The 22,999-nt window shown below is 49.1% G+C and overlaps 8 protein-coding genes across 8 annotated transcripts; 6 read left to right on the top strand and 2 right to left on the bottom strand.

Moving 5' to 3' along the window:
* Positions 1–2,607: 2,607 nt before the first annotated feature.
* VTN00DRAFT_4991 (uncharacterized protein) lies at positions 2,608–2,919 on the top strand (the record flags this gene model as incomplete). The annotated part of the gene is made up of 1 exon (XM_069431474.1): positions 2,608–2,919. One exon carries the CDS (start codon positions 2,608–2,610, stop codon positions 2,917–2,919), a length of 312 nt encoding a protein of 103 aa, XP_069290506.1.
* A 2,014-nt stretch (positions 2,920–4,933) lies between these two features.
* Positions 4,934–6,566, top strand: VTN00DRAFT_4992 (uncharacterized protein; the record flags this gene model as incomplete). Its single annotated transcript, XM_069431475.1, has 3 exons — positions 4,934–5,027; positions 5,096–6,366; positions 6,432–6,566. 3 exons carry the CDS (start codon positions 4,934–4,936, stop codon positions 6,564–6,566), a joined length of 1,500 nt encoding a protein of 499 aa, XP_069290507.1.
* Positions 6,567–8,530: 1,964 nt separating this feature from the next.
* On the top strand, positions 8,531–10,732 carry VTN00DRAFT_4993 (uncharacterized protein; the record flags this gene model as incomplete). Its single annotated transcript, XM_069431476.1, has 5 exons — positions 8,531–8,580; positions 8,669–8,920; positions 10,431–10,507; positions 10,626–10,663; positions 10,724–10,732. 5 exons carry the CDS (start codon positions 8,531–8,533, stop codon positions 10,730–10,732), a joined length of 426 nt encoding a protein of 141 aa, XP_069290508.1.
* A 466-nt stretch (positions 10,733–11,198) lies between these two features.
* VTN00DRAFT_4994 (uncharacterized protein) lies at positions 11,199–12,526 on the top strand (the record flags this gene model as incomplete). The annotated part of the gene is made up of 4 exons (XM_069431477.1): positions 11,199–11,358; positions 11,453–11,820; positions 11,869–11,947; positions 12,039–12,526. 4 exons carry the CDS (start codon positions 11,199–11,201, stop codon positions 12,524–12,526), a joined length of 1,095 nt encoding a protein of 364 aa, XP_069290509.1.
* A 1,264-nt stretch (positions 12,527–13,790) lies between these two features.
* VTN00DRAFT_4995 (uncharacterized protein) lies at positions 13,791–14,735 on the top strand (the record flags this gene model as incomplete). Its single annotated transcript, XM_069431478.1, has 2 exons — positions 13,791–13,841; positions 14,202–14,735. The coding sequence occupies 2 exons, from the start codon at positions 13,791–13,793 to the stop codon at positions 14,733–14,735; spliced, it is 585 nt and encodes a 194-aa protein (XP_069290510.1).
* Positions 14,736–17,930: 3,195 nt separating this feature from the next.
* Positions 17,931–18,423, top strand: VTN00DRAFT_4996 (uncharacterized protein; the record flags this gene model as incomplete). Its single annotated transcript, XM_069431479.1, has 4 exons — positions 17,931–18,050; positions 18,117–18,157; positions 18,224–18,242; positions 18,313–18,423. 4 exons carry the CDS (start codon positions 17,931–17,933, stop codon positions 18,421–18,423), a joined length of 291 nt encoding a protein of 96 aa, XP_069290511.1.
* Positions 18,424–19,881: 1,458 nt separating this feature from the next.
* Positions 19,882–22,031, bottom strand: VTN00DRAFT_4997 (uncharacterized protein; the record flags this gene model as incomplete). Its single annotated transcript, XM_069431480.1, has 3 exons — positions 19,882–20,064; positions 20,124–21,808; positions 21,878–22,031. The coding sequence occupies 3 exons, from the start codon at positions 22,029–22,031 to the stop codon at positions 19,882–19,884; spliced, it is 2,022 nt and encodes a 673-aa protein (XP_069290512.1).
* A 371-nt stretch (positions 22,032–22,402) lies between these two features.
* On the bottom strand, positions 22,403–22,702 carry VTN00DRAFT_4998 (uncharacterized protein; the record flags this gene model as incomplete). The annotated part of the gene is made up of 1 exon (XM_069431481.1): positions 22,403–22,702. The coding sequence occupies one exon, from the start codon at positions 22,700–22,702 to the stop codon at positions 22,403–22,405; it is 300 nt and encodes a 99-aa protein (XP_069290513.1).
* Positions 22,703–22,999: the final 297 nt, after the last annotated feature.

The raw sequence follows: 22,999 nt of genomic DNA on the forward strand, positions 1-22,999 counted from the left end.
GAACAGGAAGTACAATCGAACATCCATGGGTCCCAGCCCGCGATCGGCCCCCATCTTTTCGATAAGGAAGACAAATGACAAGTCACGGATCCGGAGTCCGCATGTTCCGTGATAGGTTGCAATGGGCTCTAGATTATCGAAAAGGACCGCAGAAAATGAGAGGAACAGACCCCTTGCAGCCGAAGGATCAGCACATGCAGCTCCATAAAGCGCAATTTGATACCTCTCAAGCCCTCACAGCCACTGCAGGACACTGTGCATAGGCATGACAGAGAAGGTCGAAAAGGGGCGCCAAGAAACAGGTGGAGTAGACACGATGAATGGGGTGGGGTGGCCAAACATCGAATCGATTCAATCGAAGCTTCGAACTCAGAGAGCAAGACCTCTCTGCTGGCGGTGTTTCTTTCTTGGCGGTCCACCCGACTGACGACGGCAGGTGAACGACGGTGAGAGAAGACTCTGTGAGGAAAGATCGGCACTAGAGAAAAGCGGACGGGGCGGATGGCAAAGACTCGTTCCCACTGCCAAGACCGTATATGTGACAAACTCCACCTCTTGAGTGGTTGCAGAGCCGTTGTTCCTCGAAGAACGGGTGTCCATCGCTCTGGATGAGGGCAGAACGGGGAAAGGTCCCTGCGTACTCCGCATTCCATCCACGTGTGGCACCGCTCAATGATCTCGCATACGCCGAACATGTGTGTGGGATGCCATTTCGCATGTTTCATGGAAGCCATCTTGATGGGTCTTCGTGCTCCCCGGCTTTCGAGATATCATCCACCATGACGGACGATCTCAATCTTTCTGGAGAAAGTATTTAGCTAAGAGTTCATGGAAATACAACACTCTGGGACGTTCAGGCATTTTGTGGTGCATCTTACTTCTTCATACCGTCTCCACAACCTCTCAGAGCCGTCTCTCGGCATTTGTTGATTATCTTGTCAGATTCATCTCATAATTCTTTCATAAAGATCGACTAGCTTCTGCCGTGCTTAATGAGCCAGTCTAATTTGATGCTCCCATTGCTCTGGAGTGGTGTGAGATCAGACCCTTGGAGAAGGGTTGGATCTCTGTGCCTCTGCACACCGCAAAATGTAAATATGGTGATAGATCACTTCGATTCTTATTGTCCATTGGTTGGTTCTGGTCCTCCTCAGCAATAGGTACCAGTGGGCGAAAGTTGGAGAGATCGGATAGCGCACATTGACCCCGCGTTACACTCCAATTCCGAGACATAGGGCTTATACCCTGCGCCATAGAAAGAAAAACAATACGTCATGTAGCAGCAGCTGCGGTCTACTTAGGAATCCCATGACACATCTACCCAAGAGCTGACACTAAACAGTACCCCGTTTCTCAAAAGCAAGTAACAGGTGAACCCGAGAAACATCCATCTCGTTTGGATTAGCTTGCATCGAGTCAGCTTGCATAGCCCTTTTTTAAATGGTTAATAGCATTTGTCTTATTCTCTGAGAACAGTCGACCGTTACCTACAACGCTAGTTTAGAATACATGGATAATAATACATTTGGTTCGTTGATGTTCGGGTTTAAGGTGTCCCATATGCGATATGAGGTACAGTCAGCATGGAAGGTGTCAAGACAAATGATTAGCGAAGTATCACGCGTTCTAATATATTACAGTGCCTTTTCACCTTCGCCTTACTAAGGTGTTTGCATAGCAGGTAGACAATAATACACTAGGCGTAAGACATTAATAGCTGCTGTCTCACTCACTGTGATTGGAAGAATGTTGAGGGTCTCTCTTGAACATAGAATAAAATTGCCTGCTTGATTTAACCATTGCTAAGTATTCGAAAGCATGGAGGGGGGCGGGTTCACGAAGGCGAGGGAATAGTACCATTCACCTACGCTTTAATGTAAAGCACAGCTGGTATTTTCTTTTTTACGTCCGTAATACCTATCTTATAGAGGTCACTAGGCAATGCAAGTTTATGCATACATCTGAAGCCAGGAGTATCAGTTCGCTCGAGAGGATGAGTGGACGTGGTTACTACATGAACCCTTACTCTTGTGACTTGAGTTGCAGTCTTACAGGTCACGTAGCTGTCACCAACGAGACTGGAAAGGGAAATTCAGGATTTAGACGAGAACACTTCAGCTGCACCGTGGATCATACCTACTAACTCCGGACACGCTGAACATGGCTGGTTATGCAGGCTGATGTCTAAGCTCAAAACAAGGATTCTGTCCATGGTTTATCTCGATACTATACCATATAATAGTGCCTAGCGGACCGAATCGAGGTCGTTTACAATCATACGCTGACTTATATGCTTTTATCGGAGGGAGGATCCTTTACATCACTGTGGGTTCTGGTATAATGAGTGGAGGACTATCTACAACGCCCTACGGCAGTTTGATGACAAAGGTACTCCACATCTGTTTACTCATCAATGCCCCAAAATCTCGAGTCATATTTTCACTGGTCACTGGGGTGAGAGGTATATATAAAACGGTCAATTGTCTCTTTCGAGACCTTCGCATCAGCAGCAACAGCATCGTCCTCAGGCTCCTCTGATCCTATATCCAAACGAGACCACCTATCAATTCAACCATCACCTCGCGAAAAAAAAGCCAAGCATCCAAAATGCGTGCCACATCCATCCTCGCCTACCTCCTCCCAGCGGCCCTCTTCGCCTCGTCCGCGCTGGGTGACGCTACCATCCTCTTCTGCAACACCGAAAGCTGCACCGGATCGTGCAGCACCCAGACCGTCACCGGCGATGGCACCTGTCGCCAACTCGGAGGCATCAAATCCGCAGACACCCTGTCCCTCGACGGCGGGTGCTCTGTGACCGTGTACTCCGACAGTAACTGCAGCGTTGGCGCTTTCGCTGCGGGATTGAACAGCTGCGTCTTCAGCTCGAGTGAATGGAACAGTTACAGCTATGACTGTTAGGTGGAGAAGACTGATCGATGGGGGGACTGTAAATGGCAGGTGTTCGACAAACGGAGTTGACTCAAGGAAAGGGGGTGATGGAATGACTTCTGTTAAGAAGGGGGAGTGACTGGATAATATGTGGCAGATGGTGCACCGATTGGCCAAAAATCTCACTGTATACATTCCTTTGACTTTTTTCTCTTGCAAATTGACATATGCGAAAAAGACATGGTCCTTCTTTCACTGCTTGCAGATAATGTGCCAAAGAGATTTGTGTGAATTGTCTGAAACTTTAATGCTTGGTTATAAGACGATGTAAAGAAACTATTGCGGTACATGTTAAAGGAATTCGAAGTTCACATCACTCCTGCGAAAAGGATAGCAGATCAGAGAATTTGAGAACGGTGGTGAGCGAGACTCGAGAAGTCTCGATTAATAAACGAGCTCAACTTGAACTGGAGATATCAATTCCATTGGATGCAGAGAATGAGAACAGTATAAAAGATGATAAAAAAAAGAACCAAGACGTAGAAGACTGACAATAATGTCACTGGCACAGTGCGTTCGTTTTATGGGAAGAGGGGGATCTCTATAAGGCGGAGCCTAAAAGGAGCATTTATACACCACTCGACAATGGAACATATGCATCAGAGATTGCGTGCTTTTCAGTGCTTTACAAGCCACACCATAATGTCGCTTGAGAGAGCCGCTAGGCGCGCTCCAGAAGAGACATGAGTAAGAGTAAAGAGAGAATTTACGAAAATCTTATTAGCAATATGCCACCGAATATAGGTGATCCTTGTTGCTACCATGGTGCGCAATCCGGTTCTCCAGATCACGTTGGGGAGCCTGTCAGTTACTCCACTCCAATATGTGGGTGCGATGGAACCCAGATCTGAGAACCCCGGCGGTTATCAGGTTCCGACGATCTAGGATTGTTGACCCGGGGATAAGGAACAACTAACAGTACGACTAACAATCATACTTCTTTTATAAGCACCGGACCAAGACGATGGAAAGCGTATTTTTGACAGTGCAGTCCGCCTCTGTAAAACAGTAAGCAGTTGAATAACCTAGACGGCATGCCAACTCTCCCTCTACCTAATAATCGCATCCTTCGTGTGCGAAGGAGCTCAGAGATCCGACGATCGGCATTCGACATGACAAGGTAGTGCGGTTTCTTTGGCGAAGTCTGGGGTTCTCCGCCTTTTTGTGGGGTTGTCGTGATCGCGTGGCTTGGGCGGTCTTCTAGTCTTGCGCTTATTCGATCCGAACAACGAAAATACTAGAGGATCATCCTCGAGAGTTAGGGAGATGTAACATTATGACTTGGAATGAGGTCAGCGACTGAATCGGCTTCCAGTATTTTCCAACGTATTTCGCTATCGCGGTGTGGGTTAGCACGGTCTCGGGTCTTCCCGAGGGCTGTCTGTGGCCCGTCAAGATGGATCGAGCACGCAATTGTAGCCATCATTTGGCAATGCAGAACCAACCGCCAAGTCCTCCTGAGCAGGGATTCGTGGCGATACAACAGTCTGTGCCGCGCACATGCCTCTTCTTAAGATCTTTTCCCGTGCTGTGAGAGGCTGGCCGGCTTGCCTGAACAGCCATCAAGCCGCCGTGGGCCACGAGGTACGGTCGAGCAACGCCTAGCTGTGACAACGATGGAGTCCGCGGCTTCTATTCTTTGCAGATGGAGAGGGGCAGTGGACGGAGCTTTCACAGCTCGAGTAGCTTTCGCCTGACCTTTAACAGCCCAGTGTGATATTTAACCATGTCGCTCCCCTTAGCGACGGAAGTCAAGTGTAACCTCTCTGTCTCGGACCGTTAATGCTCTTGTTCTCCGGAGCCGTTTGGACTCGTCGTTTCGCCCTCTCGAGGCACCGGCTGCTCAGCCTCGACCGCAGAGCGCTATAACCCACGAATTTCATTGAGGCTCTGCGTAACCCGGGGTTTTGATTCACCCATAGGGTTAATGCACGGGAGTACTTGACATTGCTGAACCTGGAGATATTAGCTCACTGCGACAAAGATGGGTCGGATTCTTGGCCTTTTCAGGGCCATCTACCTTGTATCCATCGCCTGCATGGGTTCATTTGCTTTCGCCTTTGACACTGGAATAATTTGTATGTCGACTTTAATCAATCTCCGAATTGGCTGTCCACAATATAGCTCAGATACTAACTTCTTCCAGCTGGTGTTCTCACCTTGGAGTCGTTCCAAAGGGACTTCGGCTACAGTAAGGCCCAGAAGACCAGTGTCAACTCAAACGCGGTTTCTATTCTCCAAGGCGGCGCATTCTTCGGCTGTTTCTTGATTTGGCCCGTGACATCCTGGCTTGGCCGGCGGGCAGCACTCATCGTTAGTTCCCTCGTCTTCACAGTTGGCACGATCCTCCAGATTATCAACAGCCATGCAATTGGAACTTTCTACGCCGGGAGAGTTATCGCTGGAGTTGGGATTGGCGCGGCGACTGTCCTGATTCCAATGTACACCGCAGAAATGAGTCCCAAAGAGATGCGCGGGAGGCTGGGTGCCTGTTTCCAGCTTTTCTTTGCACTAGGGGTCATGATTGCCTACTGGGTGACATACGCTGTATCCCTTGACCAACAATCCATAACGAGGCAATGGCAGATTCCTCTGGGCCTTCAACTGTTGCCTTCCAGCTTGTTGCTGTTCGGCATGTGCACGGTCAAGGAGAGTGCGCGTTGGCTCGCGATGAAAGGGAAAATCGAGAAAGCACGGGAGGCCTTGAAATGGGTTCGGGGAGGCGATGACACTGAAGAGTTGCAACATGAATTCGACGAGATCCTGGCTGGTATCGAGGAGGAAGCACGCGTCAAGGAGAACTTCACGCTCAAGGAACTTCTCCTCCCAGCAAACCGCTACCGCATCTTTATTGCAATCACCATTCAATTATGCGCCCAGCTAACAGGAAACACATCCCTCGCATATTACGCAAACCAGATCTTCGCAACTGTTGGAGCCGGGGACTCTAGTAAGCTCGTGACCGGCTTTTTTGGCGTCGTCAAGGTGGTCGGGGTACTCATCTTCCAACTCTTTGTTCTCGATCGCATCGGCCGTCGCACACCTTTCATGGTTGGCGCGTTCGCAATGGGCTCTTTCATGCTCATCATGTCCCTTATTACGGCCACTCACCCACCCAGCGCCCAGCAACATGGCGCGTCCAGAGCTGGAATCGCAGCCATCATCATGGTCTATGCAGAGGCATTCAGCTTCAACATGTCATGGGGTCCGCTTCCCTGGTTATATCTAGGCGAGATTTTCTCAAGCAGGACGCGCGATATTGGTGTCGCCATTGGTGCAGCGTCGCAGTGGTTGTTCAACTTCGTTATGTCCCAGATGACGCCACATGCAATCGCCAATATAGGATGGAGGACTTTCCTGATGTTTGCCATCTTCAACTATGCTATCATCGGGTATTCATGGCTGTTCCTGAGAGAAGTGCGTTCTCCAGTCTTCAAAATCTCCAATGGTGTGGCCCAAGCTGACTTCTGCGATGTACCTAGACTTCAGGACATTCCCTCGAAGAGATGCAAGGCATCTTCGCAGGTAAGAAGGAAGCTGACGGCAAGCCTCTGGAGGAAGGCAAGATTGAGCAGCAGGAAGCATCGCCGAAGACCGAGTCACGAGACGAGAAGTGAGAGAGTCATCGTTACAGGGAAAACACACTCATCGCTTTTAGATGGAACGATAGCCCTTGCAACGTTCCCTGTCCGTTTGTTCCTGGCGACACTGGTCTAATGTTATAAATCCAACGCAACTGGACGGGAAATGATTAACGTTTATCTATCAGTAGGAAGTCAATAGTGTGTGCGTGTAGTACCCACACGCGCCCTATTTCGTAATTAATAACCTGCGCTCCATACAGACTAAGTTCAACGGCTATACACGGAATATAGCCGATAGAAACCGTGGAACACGTCAATCGTAATCTGTAGAATTGTGAATTTGTATATGCGGAGCCTCTGTATTCAGGAGTACTCCGTAGTGAGCAGTGAGAAGGGATCGACAGTAGAAAGCTGTACGAAGTACACTCCGGACTGTGCCACTGCAGCTAGAGGGGGTAGGCCACCGCATCAAAGGTTGAGGATCGTTCTATGATCTTCGTGTGATGTCCGCCTTGATTTCGCTTAACTGGCACTGCGTATGATAGTATTCGTCCTCGGAGTACTCCGTGGTGGAGATAGCATGAAGAGGTATGAAAGCTTGAGTTCCAAGCAACTTGAACAAATAAAGTGAGTTAGCTGGCATACGTCAGTGATGCAGACACGTAGTAGGCCATTGCCTCGCTCACTATCAATCAGGAGATGGAGTTCGGAGATAATACTGCAACAGGGTATCAGGTCGCGTGGGCGCGTGGTTATGTTCCTCCGGACCGAGTAATGCCGGAGCGGATTCTTGAGCTTTCACCGCCTTTTCCAGAATATCGGGCTGGCGGGCCCTGAATAATCTACTCCGTACCCTACGTCACGAGGCTCGCGCAGCTCATGATTTAACGGAAGCCTCCGGAGCAAATCCTCCCCCTCGCTTAAGGCTAGAGTGTTGGGAGTGGGGGGTCGCACTACCCCGGTATGAACCACGCTGCTGGGATGCCATCCCGTCTGATTGTACAGCTCGCATCGGTATAGTTACCCTTGAATAGCGTCAATTGATTTACTGTCACATCCCGCCGGTTGCTATATCCGTATACCTGGCGTTTATTCTGTTCTTGGCAGGATAATACGATGGCCAGTGAAGAAATTATGCACCATGGCAGAATTGAAGTTGATCAGGCTGTCAGTACCTACATATCTGCACGTGGTTCCCTGACCCCTGGTACCCTTGTCTTGGCCCAATGCTGATCTTCCCAAGTCCGGTACCACGGACAGCTATTTTGATGACAACAATGATGATGACATGTATGTGAGACGCTTGGTAGAGAGCAATGGTAAGCTGATTACCACAGAGGTCAGTTTATACGGCCTTGACCTACAGCGTCATGGGCTACAAATGGAGCCACGGCCGTCGGTTTCATAGCTATCATTCCGGAAGGAAGGTTTTTTTGCCTATCTGAGATGCGGGACGGCATAGGTGGCGACGGTGTACCTGAACTGGACATTTTTATCCTCACAGAATATTGCTTTCCCAATGATGATTTCGAACAAGAGCGCCTGGATATGTTCCATCACATTATTTTCGATTTGTTGGGAGGTAGGCACTTTCTGGCACCGATCGAGCCTCACGGTATGCGGATATTAGATATCGGCACGGGAACAGGGCTTTGGGCGGTAGAAATGGGTATGAATCTTCCTGTGGAGCATGAACTTGACTAACCGATGAGAAGGAGATTTATATGATTTATATCCATCCGCAGAGGTATGAAAGTCTAAAAAAACAAAAGCATTGTCTCGAATGAGTTCTAAAAGACAAGATAGATCCAGGGCAATGATCTCAGCCCCATTCAACCCAGCCAGTCATACAGCACGGACTCGACCACCAACAGCAGAGAGTTCACATTTTCCTAACGGTTCCTTCCAGGTCTCCTCTCAACGTGAGCTTCACAGTTGACGATGTGGAAGAAGAGTGGGCTGAAACCAGACCCTATGACTATATCCATTGTCGGTACATGGCGGGCGCGATCAGGGATTGGCCACGATTAGTGCGGCAATGTTTCGAGTAGGTAATTTTTTTTGTTTCTTCCGGTTTATTCCCCAACAAAACGAGGTTCCTAGGGATTTTGTTTGACTGAAAAATCTCTGTCCAGGAACCTGAGCCCAGGCGGATGGGTTGAATTCCAAGACATCGATACGAGACTGTATTCCGAGGGCGACGATAGCGTCGGACCCGATAACAAGGTTCGAGAGATGCTCGATCTTCTTTGTGAGGCCTGTGATAGGATCGGACGGACGCTCGATCCCGGTTCCCTATTAGAAGGGGTCAGAGATGCTGGATTCCATAAGTCCACCATAGACGCTTTCCCCTGCCCATCGGTACCTGGCCTAAGGATCGGCGTATGGTGAGTTCCATACATACTCTAATTGGCATTTACTCTGAAAACGCTGTCTGATAGTAGGTGTGTCCTTGTTGTGAACAGAAACGAATAGGCGCCATGATGACCATCCAGCATCTCGACGGAGTGGAAGCCTTCACATGGAACCCTTCACCGAGATCCTTGGGTGGTCCAGAGAAGAAGTGAAGACATTTAACGCCAAGGTGCGACAGGACGTGCAGAAGAGGAACAGCCATATTTGTAAGCAGATCCCACCTCCCATCCCCTGCGTGCATGCACTTGAAAGGGGGGGGGAAGCCCATCTGACAAAATCAAAACCACGTCGTATACGCCCAGAAACCGGGAACCTCATAAGGTGTGGTGAATACCGGTCTTGGAAAAAGAAACGGACCCGACACAACTGGGCTCTGCCAACATTTCATACTACCATTTTCATCTATTTGCATTTTTCTGCATTTGCATTTAACGGGGCGGTCAGGTTTTTCCAGCATTATAGACGGCACGGGGATTAGGTGCATACTTCTTCCTCCACTGTAATACACACACACATACACGTGCACATATTACGGTTTACCTCCCCGGGGAGGTAGGGGCAGCATCGCATCTACGGCACTTATTAACTTATAGGTTAAAGGTTGGCAGGGTTTACGAGAGACTTAAGAGGTTCCATGCATACACGGATTGGAGGTGCGGCTCTTTGTTTTTCTTGCGTAGCTTATAGAATTAGAATTACAGACATATAGGCATATACAGAGCATAGAGATTGTGCGAATCAATGGTAATGTGATAAGAATTTGGGCATTATGGGAATGGGAAACCAGAACAAACCGGAAAAAGTAGCAACAAAAAAAGAAAAGAAAAGAAAAGAAATCAGCAAACAAATTTCTACTCTTCAACCAACCCCACGAGTCCAGATTAGATTGCCGTACAGGACAGACTGGTCCGCAACTTGTTACACGCGGGATTGCCTATCTAACGTAGTCTCACATCTAGCAGGGTCTAGACCCGGCAGGTCCTGCCCCTGGGCCCCATTCCCCAGGCCTCGTTGTCTGGGACTTTTGCGAAGATTTATGTTATACGATTAATACATGTACAAGGTAAATAAATAGAAAGATCTCTTTCCATTCTTGCTCTCGACTACTAATCTACGCCCGGTACTAAGTAATTTATATTCCACAACACTGCTGATCCCAGGTCTGTACTGTATACGAACCTAGGTAGAGAAAAGAGCATCGGAGAAGTTTCCGCTGGTACTCCGTTCTCCTGTATTGTGTGTGCATCCATCCAAGCGTTCTTATACCCACGTAGGTCCTAGCACCTACTGCACGTACTGTTTTAGACCCTTCTCCGCAAAATGCCGTCCGCGCGTCTCAAAGACAATGGACGCGGGGGCCGTCCACTAAGCCCCACTTTGACCTGTCATGTCTGGTCCCGCCCTGTCTATCTTTACCAGTCGGTGGATTCCAAACTGATTTAAATATCCAAACTCTTCCGTGTCCTCGCAAACTTTTAATAGGTGCTTGTGGGAAATAGACTACAATGATTATACGCCGGGTGGGGGTCTTCGCGGAGCGGATTTTAGACTGGAACTAGGTACGTATGTACATCTATGTCTGTACTACATACAGTTAGCACTGTACTTCCAATTGGCGCATTGAGCGATAGCATGGATTGGGATTTGGGCTAGAGATTCCTAATCAGTGGATTTCAGATACTGGACAAAGTGATATCTGTACTGTACTGTACCGGGTAAGATAGCTTGGAAGTCCGGCGTATGCATATAACTGCTAAGCTGGCGTTGTTAGGCAGGTATGTTAGGTAGAAGTAGGTAATTCGGGAGCTGCGAGTAGAAATATTCATCCTATCCTTCACTTCACGATGCTGCGTTGTTCTATATCTAGACTGGACGGACGGGACTGTTCCGACCGCTGCGGAGATATCAATTTGAGTAACTGTCAACGAGGCCTATTTTATATCTGTCTAATTTCTTTTTCTACCAACGTTTCACTGAAGCGCGGGGAAACCCCGCGGGGGCTGTTATGGCCTTGCCCGTGTGGAAGAGAGCACAATCTTCTAATTTGTCGGCCACCAGTTACAGCGGAACAGGGAAAGGAATCCGAGCGAATTGGCCTTCTTTGAGACATGCCATGCGGGGTTCTGGCTAGATTCGTAATGCTGCCTGTGTGCTGTATTTATATACGGCGTTTCGTCCGCGAAAGGAGGCGGCCAAGGAATCAGCCGGGTACGTACCAAGGTCTTTAATTCTCTAGAGGTATTGGCAGATATGGCAATCGACATTCCATCTGAAATTCCCAAGATACAGACGGCTGCTATCGTCCGTGAGCTCGGCGGGAAGGTCGAGTTTCAAGACGATTACCCCGTTCCGACGCCAGGGCAGAACGAGGTCTTAGCAAAGGTCCTATACACCGGTGTCTGTCAGAGTGGTAAGTAGAACAAGAAGGATCAAGTTGCCTGCCTATTTTAGAAGGCATATATTCAAAAGAATATATTGTATAACTCATATGTCAAAACTCTTAGATCTCCACACAAAGAACGGAACAGCCGCCGGAGCGGACGGCAATCCCATCACGAAGATCAAACTGCCCCACGTCGGTGGCCACGAGGGCGTCGGGCGTATCGTCGCCTTGGGTCCCGGATGCGGCGAGGAACTCCGCGTCGGTGGCCTCGTTGGTATCCGGTTTGCGAGTCGTGTGTGTAGACGATGTGAATTCTGCCTGGCTGGGACAGAGCAATACTGTGTCAAGAGCACAAACCATCTTCACCATGAAGATGGAAGTTTTCAGGAGTATATCGCCCTCGATGCGGACTACTTGACGATCCTTCCGCATGACATTGATCCGAAGGTTACCGGGCCGGTGCTGTGTGCAGGAGTTACTGCATACAAGGTGAGATGAGCGCTGTGGTTCACTTGAACGTCTATTGACAAAGTTTAGGCGGTCCTGAACACCAACGTCAGAGCGGGGAACTGGTTGGTAGTTGTGGGTGCAGGAGGCGGTCTTGGCCATTTAGCTGGTGAGTTTCGAGAAGACTGGACTTTATTAGCAGAGACCTGTAGATTCTATGCAGGTGTTACCATGAATATAACTGATAGGGGTGGGTACAGTTCAGTATGGCAAGGCACAAGGAGCATTTGTCATTGGTGTCGACAAGGGTGCAGAGAAACGAGACTTCGTCCTGTCGCTAGGTGCGAAGGAATTCATCGACATCGGCCAGACAGAGGATCCCGCGGAACGGGTTCAAGAAATCACGGGCGGAGGAGCTAATGCAGTCGTTGTAACCGCCGGAAACGCAAAGGCTTTCACGCATGCCTGCGACATGCTCCGTGTCGGTGGCACGCTCAGCTGCGTCGGGATCCCTCCAGGACGGCCTTTCATCGAGACGCCGATATCCACTATCGTGATCAAGGGTCTCAGGATTACAGGCAACTTGGTCGGTTCCCTGAGCGAGTGTATGGAAGCAGTTGAGCTTGTGCGACGTGGAATCGTGAAGCCAAACGTCATTGTTCGGCCTTTTAGGGAGCTGCCGCTTGCATATGAGGAAATGGAGAAGGGAGATATAGCCGGGAGGATTGTGCTTCAAGTATCTAGTTAGCCTGCTGTTAGTGGTCTGTCACGGTTAATACCTACATATCAAATCCATACATCATGAGCATCCGGGGTTTTCCAGGAGCAGATATCCAATATGAAGGTGCATTTATTATGCCTGCTGTCAGGTCTCGCTCTGTTGGCTGTCTAATCCATGATTGACTGATTTGTCCTTTACCGGGAGTGTTAATCCGGCCAGAGCAAGCCAGGCTCAGGAAGCAAGGATCTCATCGAGCGTTCGATTTTCGTCCGATTTGCGCTCCTTCGCCTGCTGGAACTTAAGCAGAACATGCATGTCCAATTCCCTCTTTTCTTGCATGCTCAGCAAGCGCAATCGTTCCTCAATAGGTGTACAATGTCCAAAATACTTGTCAATGAACCGCCAGTAGATGGCATCAAAGCCCCAACTGGACCTTATGGCAAGGTGTGGAAGATATGCCCTCCTACCCAATTAGGCCTAGCCTCTCGCGTGTCTATGTTATTCCACATTCGTGTAAACAGTTAGAATCCTCTTTCAAGCAAGCAAGCTCATAAATAATAATATAAACATCTCATATAGTTCCGCCTCCTTCTCCCATACAAGGCAAAACCAACAGGCTCCACCATCCATGGACTCTGGCGTACACTCAGATAGATGACTTGATCCGAGGAATGTTCCCTGACCCATCATCTCATCCACACTCTCGTAAGACCTCCAATAAAGATCTCATACCGAGGACGATACTGAACTAGGACGTCATCAAGGCCATTTTCCAAATCGTTAGGTGTGTTAACAGCAACCACCATAGAGCGCAATGCGCGAACTCAGCCGGGGCTACGTGGAAAACTCCCAAGCGATGACGGTGCGGATTCTGAGATTGGCATCATCCACGATCACGTTTGAAAGAAGTCATGGCAGAAGAGCTAGAAGGGGTCATTATTATATCCTGCAGAGAATCCTGTACAACTTTGAGAAGCAGAAATCATCATTGCGTTGAGTTTGAGATGTCGCATGTGTTTCTGCTTCAGATAAGATGACAGCCCTGCTGACTCATCAACCAACAAACCAACGAATGATATCACCGCAGGCCCGGTTCCCTACCGAAGAACGAATCAAGTCAAGCCTCTCGCGTTGAGCTTCCCTCTCGTCGAGGGGAGTTTCCGCCTTGCCCCGCTGAAGACCAGCCGGCTTTAATCAAATAGACCGACACTCCTCATTCACATTATCTACAATTTTACATGCCAATTGAACGCACAGAGAGACCGGACAGGTTGATATTGCTATTGTCGAGATGGCTACGGTGAATGAGAGCGAGAGGCCGCTTGGGGAGGCGTTGACAGATGTAAGTAGCTACCCATATGTTAACTAGTTACCTGCATTACATTACATAATCCAATTGGATTCATGCATTTCATGCATACATTCCAGTCTTTTGTTCGAGCCTTTTGTTTGATCCGATTGAATGATTGGTTTCGATTAATTCGTTTCTGTATTATCTGCATTGACTTCGTTTTGCTTTCCTGTTGCGTAGCTTACTACTTGATCCCCGCTTGCAATTGGGATGTCATCTGGATTATTATTACCCTTGTATAGAGTTCTATACATGACGGAGAAAACACCGCAACACAAAAAAAAAGCTTCTCTTCCTTCCCCAACATACTAGCACACTACGCATACTAACTCGAATTAATACGAAACACAGCCCTCTCTCCTCGCCGCGCACGAATCCTCCCCCTCCGCCATCTTCCCCTCCTTTACAACCACAACAGCCTGGTCCCTCGGCCTGGCGCTCCGCTCCCGCATCCTCTCACTCCCTGCTAGCCAGCGCAAACCGGCCCTGATCTCGATTGCCCTTGCCACGGGGGGCGAACCGCACGTCATCTTCCAGTGTGCTACGGAATCCGGTACCGTGCCCGACAACGAGGTCTGGGTGAGGCGGAAGCGTAACACGGTGTTGCGGTTCGGGATGTCCAGTTGGTTGATGAGACGGAAGATGATCGACGCAGTGGGGGTGGGATGCCTAGAGGAGGAATTTGCGAAGAAGTACGCACTCCCGAGCTCGAACGGGGGTAGTGTCGCGGATGATTATGCAATTCACGGTGGAGGATTTCCAGTCCGGGTAAAAGGCGTGGATGGGGTAGTGGGGGTTATTGTGGTAAGCGGATTGAAGCAGGAGCATGACCATCAGGCTATTGTGGAGGTTGTCAAGGATTTTATCGAGCAGGGTGGGAAGTAAGCGCTTATGCGCTTGGGAAAGATAGTCTACACCAGAGTCGATATTACACTATGGGAAAAGAAAGAGAGCATCGATACTAAACCGATACTAAGCCGCGGTTCCAATATAGTACGTTATGTTCAGATGGGTCAAAGCTGTCAGTTCAACCAGAAGGTAAATTGGATAGAGCTTTGCACATTCATACTCCTCCAGAGGAACTCTAGGACACATAAGGACTTGACGGTAAGATGAAGAGGATAATGGTTGGGATAAGAACGGCCCAAGCTGTCGACTCCCTCTCTCTTGTGCTCATCTCGCAGCAGCCAGGATTTGTCTGTCATGCTAGTAGGAAGTCTCTTGTTTCCAGTACACGTAGTAGTGCACTACTGAATCATATCTTTTGTCGCCCCCTCCCCTGTTACCGACTGTTTTGGCAGATTGCTATTTTATTAATCATATTATTTTGAACCTATTGGAAGGTACCAAGACCGTGTGACAGGTAACATAACCTAGGCAAAGCCAGCCCGGATCGCAATATAGCAAAAGCGGTAAGGTGGGTGGCTTGGACAGGGGGGAGGGGGTGCCGAAAGATATGATTCGGTAGTGTATGTAAGTGGTGTATATCCTTACTGTGACGTCACTGGGGTCGACAGCTCTCGCTAGACTTTGGTAGGATGGTAATGGGATATGCAGCTAGTATGTAAGTAGATCAGAAGTGTACGTATAGTAATAATATTGAACGGTTCGCTCGTCCCTGGACAGAAGGGACCAGCCTAAGACTGCATACTAGCTATGCGTAAGGGCTCAGGGCGTTCCATGAGACTCCACACCTGGAACCGAGTCATCCGCAGCAAACAAAGAACATAAGAACATGGCAGTAGCCGAGTACAGCCACCCGCAGGGAGGCGCAGGTGACTAGCAAGGGAACCCTATCATCCTCTTACCTTATAGAAAGCCCAATAGTGTAAGAACTTACTTTGAGCTTCAAGAGAAACCATAAGATACAAATTATATATTGTAATAATTTAGGTCATTGTTCTATCTATCAGGGTATCCTCTTTTCTCTATCCTAGTTTGTGCTACACTTATTGGCAATTGTTCACAAAGCTACTCACACTATACTCTGCTAGACTGACATATAAGGACAGTGCCAGATAGCATTGATACTGTTATTCAGCGTAAGCCATGTGCAATGAGCATACATGTCTTATCGTCATTGGGTGTCAATCAGACCTTGGCATGATACATTCCATTAGCATATCTAAGATAGCAAACTTGCAGAAGAAATCCGTGAGAATGCCTTTTTACTCAAACCATTTCATCGTTGGCTGCATCATGCACATATACAATCATGGTAACAAGCCTGACTATGTCTACAGACTTGCAGAATCCTTCTCCAAAATGCTTTACTTTCCTCGCCAAAACGCTACTCGAACATATTTTCTCCACTTGCTTGATCAATAAATGGATTCCTCTGCCGCCTGCATTGTCTAGTTATTCGTTGACAGCTCGGCTGCAGACAAGAAAGTGGATTCAGGCATCCAGTGCTAATGCATGGCCGGTGCAGCACATGCATTGAAAGGGCTGCCAGCTGGCGTGTGTTGATTGATAAGGTTTAATTATGCAGCCACATTGAAATCATACTTCCCAGTTTAACAATCAGCTGAATATTAAGTATGTCAAAATGAGGGGCTAAAGGTCAGAATTTAGACGTTGCGTGGTAGAACCTTGTCAGGTAGCCGAACGGCGAGGTTTAGCCAGGCGAGGTCGGGCGGACCAGCCCTAACCCTGGGCCCTAAGCCCTAGGTCAGTCGGCTGGGTGACCCGGATTTCCAACAATATAGAATCGGAATCAATTATCAGGTTTGAACATGCCACTGTTTGAAGATGAACTGCAGTCTGAGTCCCATTTTTTGAGCCCGGAAGGAGACGGAACTACTTTGGGTCAGTCTATGACTCTATGTAGGTGAGATAGTACGGTGGAGTAGATTGGGGGCGAAATGGTGGGCACCTACAGTAGACAAAATCAAAGTGGTACCTCCTAAATTAAAGACCTAGCCTTTCCTACCTAGGCACCATGCCAGTGCACGGCTGCAGGGACAGGCCATTGAGCCTTAAGCACATATGTATACCTAGTGGCCTGGTGCAAGCCTAGTTGCATATGCCTGCAGCCATTTCCGCGAAGCCGCTTCATATGGCAGTGTTGACTAGGAACCTGCCAGGTAGGTACCTATCTAGGTAGATAGGCATACTCCGGCCGAGCAAAAGTACAGCTTTTGGGCTGAATGGCATAAGGCTCCTCATAGCCAACATAAGCTAGAGGAGAAGAATACAGAGTAATAGTACTCCAGGCAGCAAAAGAGAAAGTCCTGTGGAGAATACAACACAATACAACGTCGGAGGCAGAGTCAGCCGGACTGACCTTGTGTTTCTAACTTAGGTAGGTAAGTACCTATCCAGGGTTTCTAAATCCCACAAGCTACCTATCTACTTCCATAATCCGCATACCATATCAACATATCATGAACGAGGGAGACTTCTAAATCGCCGTTCTATCAATGTCCTTCACCTTCAGCCGTACCTACTTTTTGCAAGTCAGCAGGACTTCCAGGATGATCCTAGGATCATAAGGTTTTGTTGCAGCAGATGCAGCACTAAGAGAAACACCAGCTTTGCAGCTTGCTTCTAGCTGTCTATCGGTTTTCAGGTATCTTTCTCACCTGGTCTACCATACGCAGCAGGGGTCTTCGTCTACGATGGATCCATCGCTCTTGACCTACTGACAAGAAACATGCCATCGCCTCTTCATCTATAGGAATGGTACTGCATGCTTGTCGCTGATAGTGCCTTGTCTCACTTTCGCCCTATTTTCTTATCTACAGGAGCTGAAGTGCTGCTACATGCAGCTGCCTGTCTAGCAGAAGCTCCACTGAAAAAGAATGCATCGATAGGGTTACAGCAGGTTACCTAACGGATTCACTCAGCCGAAGAAGAATGCTACCCAACATAATATCCTGAGCCATATTCATAAGGCAGCAATTCGCCTTCCTCTTGTCCATATAAACGACAAGAATCCTGTTGTTAGACCAGACCAATCTCAGGAATCTATCCAAATCCAGTCTATAGAGATCTCTCAAGCCTTTTTATCCTTTGACCACTGATCACTCTATACGAATTCCTTAAGTGTTTTATTCTTCAACTACACCAAGCACCACAATGCGATTCCTGACCATTATTTCTGCCCTCGTGGCCAGCTCTGCGATTGTTGCGGCAGCGCCCGCTCCAGAAAAACAGGCTCCAGCTGCCAACTGTCCCAATGGGTGGACATACTGCGGAGTATGGAATATTGATATCTTTCTCTTCTCTCTCATCCAGAAAATCTAATACTTTTTTCCCCGACAGGAGTGCAATGGAACTTCCTGCAAAGTCGGCTTGAGCAACCAGTAAGTTACAAAACCAAGGCCATCATTCACTGTCAATAGCCTATACTGATAATAATGATAATCTAGTGCCTGTGAGGTCGGGAAGGTATGGCTCACATACTAAGCTGGATGTTGTTTAATCTATGCATCATGTACTGATCTTGTTTGTCATCTAGTGCACAGTACAGAGTGGAGGAGGAGATGGTAAGCCCTGTGGATGGACGGAATATATACACCCAAACGCTCCACCAACCGAGGGACCGGTGACATGCCCTGGACGAGGGTGAGGATGGCATGGGGAAACATTCATCAACAAAACTTCCTTCGCTTTTTCTTTTGCCTAACGAAACGAGCCATGAGTGATGACGATACGGCGGAGGTGGAAGGAAGACACATTTTTCCCTCAACCAGAGTTGCTTCCTCCCATGCCCAAATTCTGCTCTGACGATTTGTCTATTTATGATTGTGCTGGAGTGTGTTAGGTTGCACGTTCATTAACTTGTCAACACTCCCTTTTTCTCTATATAGCCATTCCTTTGCCATGTACCTATGTTATTAACCTCATCCGCAATACCAAAAACCGAACTGCCTGTTCATAAGTTCATTTCCGACCCGTCTCATCAAATTCCCGAAAGCAGGGACTACCTAGACATCGGGCATTCATTAAATGGTACATAGGCCGGAAGTCCGCATGATTCTACCGTCTCCTCGCTATTCCCCGTAGTCAAGAAAACTCGACGCCCTGCCGGTACTACAGAGCAACAAATGTCAAAGGAAAAAAAAAAGACTCGCTAAGCTTCTCTATGGGCTCTTTGGCGTTATCGAGTAAGTACCTACCTACCATCTACTGTAGTGAAGTGGGAACTGCATACTGTAGGTATGGCCCCCAAGGCCACACAGGTAACTAACCAGAACTGAGGTCGGGAACACGCGTTCAACTTCGGGAATCCCCCGATTCAAGGAAGAAGACGCGTCAGGTCAGTCTCCATCACGAAGCCCACCGCCCCCCCCCCCCCCCCTTCCCACAGGCACAATCGGATCCACCGGCAGCTTTCATTTCAGCACTCACACACTCCCAAGAGGAAAATCCTCCACTGATAGTCTCTAAAAGATTAGAATACAAAAGTCCTTAGGCCACGTCGCAAGCTACCCAGGTACGGAGTACCTAATAGAGACAGGTGGCAAGTGGGTACCGAGTTCAGGGACGAACAGTGAGGGCCTAATTACCTAATAGAACTAAATATTCTCTTTAACTACCTATGTACTGTAGTAATAGTGCGGTGTTTGGGGGTTCCAGATTGAGGGCATTTTAGGGGTCATTCGTTAACTTCAGTACCTAATGTTTACAGGCTGGCGTGTGGAGGAACTCTCTGCACAGCACCAGGCAGATAAGCCAGCTAGATCAGTATGAATACTACTGCTGCTGCTGCTGCTAGTATTACTACTAATAAGTAGGACATTCCATCGGCCACGGTCAGTAGACGAGAGTCCCTGGTGGAACCAGCCCAGCACCCTCGTACGCGTGGGAGGTGCCCTGGCAAAGTGTATAATCCCCTAAATGGGCAAGGCTTACCCTGGTTTCTTTTAGGACATTAGACTCAAAACATCGCTTAAGAGCTACGGTGGGATGTGTTTCCTTGTTAAACCCGACAATTGCTAAAGCAGCCTTTTGCTAGTGAATACAAAATAGGAATCATGCAAAACACAAACTAAGCTCAAAACTCCATAATGCCCTCCAAGTAATCCTACAGTTCATCATGCCCGCTGGGCTCCTCATCATCATCCACCGGTCCAGAGCCATATAGCTTGCTGGTGATGGGGTAGGCGACATTAGAAAGCTGCTCACGCTGCTCCTCGAAGTCTTCGGTGGTAGCAGTGGAAGCGTTCTCCTCCAGCCAGTCGGTGACCTCCTTGACGGCGTCCAGAATCTAGAACGATAGTTAGTAACGGTATTCAATAGGGTTGAGAGCAAGTCAGGAAAACTTACAGTCTGCTTGTCGTCATCATCGATCTTGCCACCAAGGCCGTTCTCGTCATTGACCTGGTTCTTCAAGCTGAAGGCATAGTTTTCCAAGCTGTTGCGGGCCTCGATCTTGGCCTTCACAGCCTTGTCCTCCTCAGCGAACTTCTCCGCCTCAGCGACCATGCGGTCAATTTCCTCCTGAGACAGGCGACCCTTGTCGTTGGTGATAGTAATAGACTCAGCCTTGCCAGTGCCCTTGTCACTGGCGCTGACCTTGAGAATACCGTTGGCATCCAGGTCGAAGGAGACTTCAATCTGGGGAACACCACGAGGAGCTGGCGGAATGCCAGTCAGCTCGAACTTGCCCAACAGGTTGTTGTCCTTGGTCAAAGAGCGCTCTCCCTCGTAAACCTGAATCAGGACGGTGGGCTGGTTATCAGCGGCGGTCGAGAAGATCTGAGACTTGCGAGTAGGAATGACGGTGTTGCGAGGGATAAGCTTGGTCATGACACCACCAGTAGTCTCAATACCGAGGGTAAGCGGGTTGACATCCATGAGAACAACTTCGCCAGTTCCCTCCTCTCCGGAGAGGACACCACCCTGGACGGCGGCACCGAAAGCGACAGCCTCATCGGGGTTGATACCCTTGCTGGCTTTCTTTCCACCAAAGAACTCCTCAAGAAGAGCCTGGACCTTAGGGATACGAGTAGAACCACCAACAAGAACAATGTCGTTGATGTCGGACTTCTTGACCTTGGCATCCTTGAGCACCTGCTCAACAGGCTTGAGGGTTCTCTTGAACAGGTCCATGTTCAGCTCTTCAAACTTGGCGCGGGTCAAGGTCTCAGAGAAGTCCTTGCCCTCGTGGAAAGCCTCGATTTCAATGCGAGTAGACATCTGGGACGAGAGAGTGCGCTTAGCCTTCTCAACCTCGCGCTTAAGCTTGCCCATGGTCTTGAGGTCCTTGGTGATGTCGACGTTGTGCTTCTTGTTGTACAGCTTCACGAAGTAGTCCATGACACGGTGGTCAAAGTCCTCACCACCAAGGTGAGTGTCACCGGCAGTAGCCAGAACCTCGAAGACACCGTTGTCGATGGACAGAAGGGAGACATCGAAAGTACCACCACCCAGGTCGTAAACAATGATCTGGCGCTCGTCACCAGTCTTGTCCAGACCGTAGGCAATAGCTGCCGCGGTAGGCTCGTTCACAACACGAAGGACGTTGAGACCGGCGATGGTACCAGCATCCTTGGTGGCCTGTCTCTGGGCGTCATTGAAGTAGGCAGGGACAGTGACGACGGCGTGCTTAACAGACTTTCCGAGGTAGCCCTCCGCGATCTCCTTCATCTTTCCAAGAACCATGGCGGACACCTCCTCAGGAGTGAAGGTCTTGGGAGACTTGTTGACATCGACCTTGACGACAGGCTTGCCATCCTTGTTGGCAACCTGGAAGGGGAAGTTCTTGATATCCCTCTGGACATCCTTGTCATCATACTTGCGACCTATCAGTCGCTTGACGTCAAAGATTGTCCTCTTGGGGTTCGAGGAGTATTGGTTCTTCGCGGCGTCACCGACAAGGCGTTCCTCATCAGTGAAGGCCACATATGAAGGAGTGATACGGTTTCCCTGGTCGTTCACGAGAATCTCGACCTTTCCATTCTGCATAACACCGACACAAGAGTAGGTCGTTCCCAGATCAATACCGATTACTACTCGCAGAAAAATCTGTTAGCAATCTTGTCTAGACCACTGAGAACGCAAGAACGCAATAGACATACCAGTTCCGTAGTTTTCTTGGACATTAGTCTCATTCTCCTCGGCGTGGACAGTACCCAGAAGCGCCAGAGGGGCGATAAACACAAGCAGAAGGTAAAAGATGGTCGTCCAAGCGAAGGGCTTGGACGCGCCGTCACGCCTCGACATTCGCGCCATTGTGCGACTGTCACGGGCGTGGGCCGGAAGGTTGTCCTTGGACAAAAAGGACCGAGAAGACGAGTGCTGGTGTCCGGCTCCCCTTGTGTGCGCTAGCTGTCCAACTGCTCCTCAAGCTCTCGAGCTCTATTATTATCCCTCACTAGCTTCCTGGATAAGGGCGGAAGCACAGGGTATCACAAACAGATTATTAGAGAAAAAAAAAGGAAACAGGAAAAGGAATTGAGGAAGAAGGAGGAAGAAAGTTGGATGGGGAAGGGAGGGAGAGAGACTTGAAAAGAAGTTACGGACAGGGTGTTCTTGTATGGCCCTGGGCGGCGAACGCGACACTCCGGCCATGCTGGCCTTTTCGCCGAGCAGGGCGTTTAAGGTTACTTCTCGCATTCCCATTGGCCAGCGCGAGCCACCAGATCGTGGATGACTAAGCCCCGCCTGGGCCCAACCGGCCACCAGAATTCCGCCCCTTGGCATCTACGACTCGCGATGCCCTGCATGTTCGTCCTGGGGAAGTGGCCAAGACGGCGGTGGAAACCGCTAGAAGCGGAGTCGAGCCGGGGCGGCTGTGCCTGTGGCCTCCTGTGGTCGCCTGAGAGTTGTCCTTTTCTGAAGTTTGGCAAAATCGGGCAGTACAGAGCGCGAATAGCAATAATGGCGCCATCCTGGACACTCATTGCTGGTAGCATTCCGTCCGAATTACTATCTGGCCTTTAGTACGTCCTTCGCAGGGCTCCCTGCTGCACCCCCGAATGGCTCCCTCCCCTTGCAGTGCCTTGTACTGTGTAGCATCCTGACTACACGCATTGCTCGTCTCACCTCTATCCCTGACGTCACTAATAGAACATTGACAGTTAAGTCTACATAGTACTCCGTACTAGGATGCATGCATGTCCAGGTCTCTAAGGGTCCAAGGGATCGACCCGGCTCTGCCCCCATTCTCCTTGCTGTACTATTTTCAGTGACTTCGGGCC

This window comes from Thermoascus crustaceus, assembly GCF_041956765.1.
Source record: "Thermoascus crustaceus strain CBS 181.67 unplaced genomic scaffold VTN00scaffold_2, whole genome shotgun sequence".
Classification (NCBI taxonomy): domain Eukaryota; kingdom Fungi; phylum Ascomycota; class Eurotiomycetes; order Eurotiales; family Thermoascaceae; genus Thermoascus; species Thermoascus crustaceus.